Raw genomic sequence first — 4,744 nt, 5'->3', positions numbered from 1 at the left:
TGTGCTTTCATTTTTTTTTTATCAGGAAGTTGGGTTAAGGTTAAGATTCTAGCTAACACTTGTTTGTGAAGTAACAACCGCATATGCGCTCAACATTGGACTTCCTGTCATTATGTTTGCATGTCACTCTTCTGTTACAAGTGAAATGATAGGTACTTTTGCAAAATGCGTGTGCCATCATGCCAGATGCTTATAAGATTCTCCCATCTTGCTACTGTACCTTTAGTGACAAGTTGTCACCATTCAAATACGTTTGACTCGGAGAAAGATGAAGTTCAGGAAGTAGACTGACTAGAGGTTGTAAACATGATGCAGCTTAACGCAAGCAAATAAATACCTTTAAATGACAAACTTCAAGAAGCGTACATGGTTTATAGCCTCCTTTCAAAATACACAAATGCATATTTTACCATTTAATTATTAGGCTTCTTGTGAAATTTGCTTAAATGTCCAATCATTGTATTGGCTCCCTCATGTTGGTCTACTAAACGTTTCCAATTAAAAAAAATGCCACTGCTAAAATGTATCCTCATGACAAATTTGATACTTTGTAATGACTGCTAGTGTTACAGCGGTCCAATTGACTGAAATCATGTTATTAGCCTGAGTACGAATGACGGGGTTCTAAGCATTCATTCCTGCCTTGTTGATCGTGCATGCAACATTTTGTACCAGTGTTCCAAAGTTATTTGTGGCTTCCCGCTGGCCTGGTGCGAAATGATAAGAGAGACTGCACGGGGCGTCATACGTCGACATCCATGCTTTGGTTATGCTTCTCATAGACTAAACAAGTGTGTTTTGACCCCAAAGAGAGCGCTTTCTTTTGCTTTATTACCGTGGTCTAGTTTATATTGACCTTTCAAATAAAATGTAGCAAAATGGCGGAATAAATAACATTTGTATTCAAGCTAAAAGTAGGCCTATTAGGCCCAATGTACTATTTGAATTGTCAGGTGACGCCCACTTTGCTATCTCCTCTTGTACAGTAAGTTACACACACACAGTCTCGTGAGTGTTTGTTCCACAGTGAAAAATAAATACGTTTAATGATATTGATTTTTAAATAACTTGGCTATTGTGTAGGGCCAGGGGTATTCAACTCTTACCCTACGAGGACCGGAGCCTGCCGGTTTTCTGTTCTACCTGATAATAAATTGATCCCACCTTGTGACCCAGGACTAAATCAGTCCCTGATTAGAGGGGAACAATGAAAAAACTTGGAACTGGCTTCGAGGTCCAGAGTTGAGTTTGAGGGGTGTAATCTACGTTAAATAAACACAATAGGTCTCGCAGCCTATCCAAAATTCGTTACAACAGAATAAGAATGTTTCCAATATAGTAGGCCTAAATAAAAGCTATGTTTAAGTTGTAAAAATAATTAATGAGTAAATAGTTGGTTATCGAGCTGAAGGGACACACCTTATCTCACGAATGGACACGCTAATTCATTGTGGTCTAGATCCTTCCATTATTTAGATTATTTCCTGCCATCAAAAGTTAAACATTTCGTTCAATGTCGATGCATTGTAGCGAAACTTATGGTTTTCAAATTGAGTTCCATACATATTTAAGTAGGTAGGTCTACTTAAATAATTCAGAATCGAAGTGACCAACTTTAGGTTTGACATGAAACAATGTTCTCGGAATTATTCAAAATCCAAATATCAGCTTTATATACAGGAAGTCCAGACCCATTTCCAATAACACTGTCTTAATATAAACGATTATGGATTATTATCAAAATACACAAATCCATACCCCACATACATTTTTACTTTTGGATTTCTAATAATTCGTTATTTTAGAAGAGTTCAATTCAAAAATAAGATATCAACTCATCATATAATGCAATTTGATAAAAACAATTATTTCTCCAATCAAAAGTTCAAACGGGAGTATTGAAGGTATCAATACCTGTGTGCTTTTATTTTTGGTTCAGTAAATTCCTCACCTTATCAATATTGCAGAGTATATATTTTCCTATAGCAACGCCAAAGCAATCTGTGATTATTACATGATTTAATATAAAAAACAACAAATAGCCTAATTACAACTTAACACTAAAAACAAAAATTGTACATGTACTTATACATTTTAAGCCTAATTAAGAAACCGTTGATTAAGTGCATAAGTGCAATACTCTTTGAGAGGCATAAATAAAGCATTTTTTTTATCGAGAAAAAAAGTATTTGAGAAATGAATGGGTCTAGAAAATGCATCCGTATTCTATACAATAAAATCGTCACACAAATAAATACAACTTATCTTTGATTTCACAAAGCCTGCAGAAACGCAACGACATTATGATGTCCACTTTCTATTGCCAAATCGATTGGCCGGCAGTTCCTATTGTCCCGGCTATTCGGATCGGCGAGGAATTGGACAAGGATCTCTACCGTGTCCAAAAAGCCCATCCTGGCGGCATCGTGTAACGGCGTTGTCCCAGTGTGTCGGTCTGCGATATTGGGATCCGCTCCTTGCATTAGTAACAACTGCGCCACTGGTGAACTGCCCATCATCATCACCTAGGAAATACAAATCCAGTTGATTTTACTTACAGACCTTCTGCTAGAATATTTAATAAATATACCTATATTTGCGAGGCAAATAATGTTGCCATGGTGTGTAATACGTTATTTAGAGGGGCATTTGAATAACACAAAATAATACAGTACGCCTATAGTTCTATCAGACCATAAAAGCGCATGCTTTCGTTTCAGATTGCTTAAAGTGTTTTAATTATCCAACAATATCGGTGCTGTTATTCACTTAACAATTTAATAACAATATAATAATGGATCTAAATTACAAAAAAAGCAATTAGGCCCAACTGATGCTATAACATTGTTAAAGGGTATAAGTCGGCCTACAATTTATCTTATGATTTCGATTTTACTTATTTTAATTGCAGCCACACCTTTCGTATTGTAGCAAACCTAAAGAGCATCAAAATGTAGGGCCATCAAAGTTTTAAGGCCAAATATAGATAGGAAGAGTCAGCCATGGCATTTTGATATCAGCCCAAGGAAATTGGTTTTTAGAGTAAGTCATTAAATCTGAACATATTAATAATTTAAAATAAGATTTATCCATATACATGATCTCTTTGGCCATTTTTGGGAGAGCAATTTTGAGTTTGGAAGGTTGGGTGTGGTGACCTGCATGCATCCTCCATTGCCCGGATAGAGCTTACATTGGTATTGCCATGGACCATTTTGATAGAGTATAATATCGAATTATTTATATGTTTATTTGAAAGACAAACTCATGGAAATATTTCCAACAATAGAAGTAACAATTTGGACTTGATAAAAGTTAATGGCAGGCCTATAGAAACCACGGGCAATTGCACACCATTCCCATCACTCGGTTCCTGAGGCGCAACAGACTAAACTATGACGTAAAATAAAGCACATTAAAATATATAGAATATATAACAAAGGTAATATAGCTCCAATGCAAATTATTTCACAGTATGACATGCTATTCTAGTAATTTGTTAAGACAGTGTATGTTTTCAACCTAAAACGTCATGGGCCGTCTCTGCAACGTTAAAATATTGATGACACCGTTGAACATTTACTCTCTTTTACAATAATCACGACACGATCTTCACCGATGAGCACGACGACGAGAGCGTAGCGCGAGACACTTACCTGCAGAGGTGTCCGTCCAAAGCAGTTTACACCGTTGACGTCCACTCCTCTTCGTAATAGAATTTTAACACGGTCGGTGTTGCCAGTCGCCGCTGCTGAAGCTAGATCATCCTCGAGAGGCATCGTCATGAGCAGAGATAACACCGCTCGGCTCGTGTCAATAACAGTCCAGCACTTCGCGGATTCCTTTGACAGGTAGCTTCACAATGTCAATATCCGGACATCTCGCGCAAAATTATATTCATTCGAGACAAAAAAAAGCCAAAACAGTCGTTGACGTTTCCTCTTTCAGGCTTCATTCGCATGTAACGCGATAGAAAGATCCTCGGTCAGTTGGCTAGAATAAATTAAAGCGTACATCGTATGACCGATCAGACGGTAGTGTGTCTGGACTTGCCTGTGTTTTGAATTGCTGACGTCATTCTGCAGCAGAGCTAACCAGTCGCGCATGCTCTTTTGGAGCTCTAAAGAACACAGTACCAGGAAGAGAGCGAGGTTGTTGACTGTAGAATTTACAGTGGGACAAATGTTTCGTCAAATCGTCTAAAACCAAGGCGTTGATTCAATATCAATCAATCAATATCAATATGAAACCAATGCTGCTACAATGTCGCCACATTTGTTGTTACAAAAGAACTGTATGCGCTGCAATCTACTGCTACAATGTGTCACCGTCTCTGGCTGATGTTATTGCAGCGTGTGCCTCTCTACACGCTCCGATAGTACAGAATGCTGGTTACACCCGCATTATGACACAGCAGGCAGCAATCACCATAGAACTCAGCTGCTTTCTGCCTGTAGACCTATAGTCTCAATGTCAATACTATTGAGGAACATGTCTGTTTGCTATGCACCTATTGGTGTATTCAATAATGTAGGCTAAAGCAATTGTGCACGTTATATACTGAACGAAAATATTAACCCAACTATTTCAAGGTTTTTACTGAGTTACAGTTCATCTAAGGAAATCAGTCAATTGAAAGAATGAAATTAGGCCCTAATCTATGGATTTCATGAATGGAGCACAGCCATGGGTGGGCCTTGGAGGGCATAGGCCCACCCACTGGGGAGCAAGTCCCACCCACTGG

General features: G+C 38.1%; 1 protein-coding gene across 1 annotated transcript; it reads right to left on the bottom strand.

Annotated features, from left to right (window-relative positions):
* Positions 1–1,896: 1,896 nt before the first annotated feature.
* Positions 1,897–4,377, bottom strand: LOC106610370 (cyclin-dependent kinase 4 inhibitor B). Its single transcript, XM_014209697.2, has 2 exons — positions 3,657–4,377; positions 1,897–2,525 (listed from the first exon to the last, which is right to left on the bottom strand). Exons 1-2 carry the CDS (start codon positions 3,783–3,785, stop codon positions 2,274–2,276), a joined length of 381 nt encoding a protein of 126 aa, XP_014065172.1. The 5' UTR covers positions 3,786–4,377; the 3' UTR covers positions 1,897–2,273.
* Between the last annotated feature and the right edge of the window lie 367 nt (positions 4,378–4,744).

Source organism: Salmo salar, chromosome ssa08, assembly GCF_905237065.1.
Source record: "Salmo salar chromosome ssa08, Ssal_v3.1, whole genome shotgun sequence".
NCBI lineage: Eukaryota > Metazoa > Chordata > Actinopteri > Salmoniformes > Salmonidae > Salmo > Salmo salar.
The sequence above is the reverse complement of the archived record's forward strand: the minus strand, read 5'-3'. Positions and strand labels throughout refer to the sequence as shown.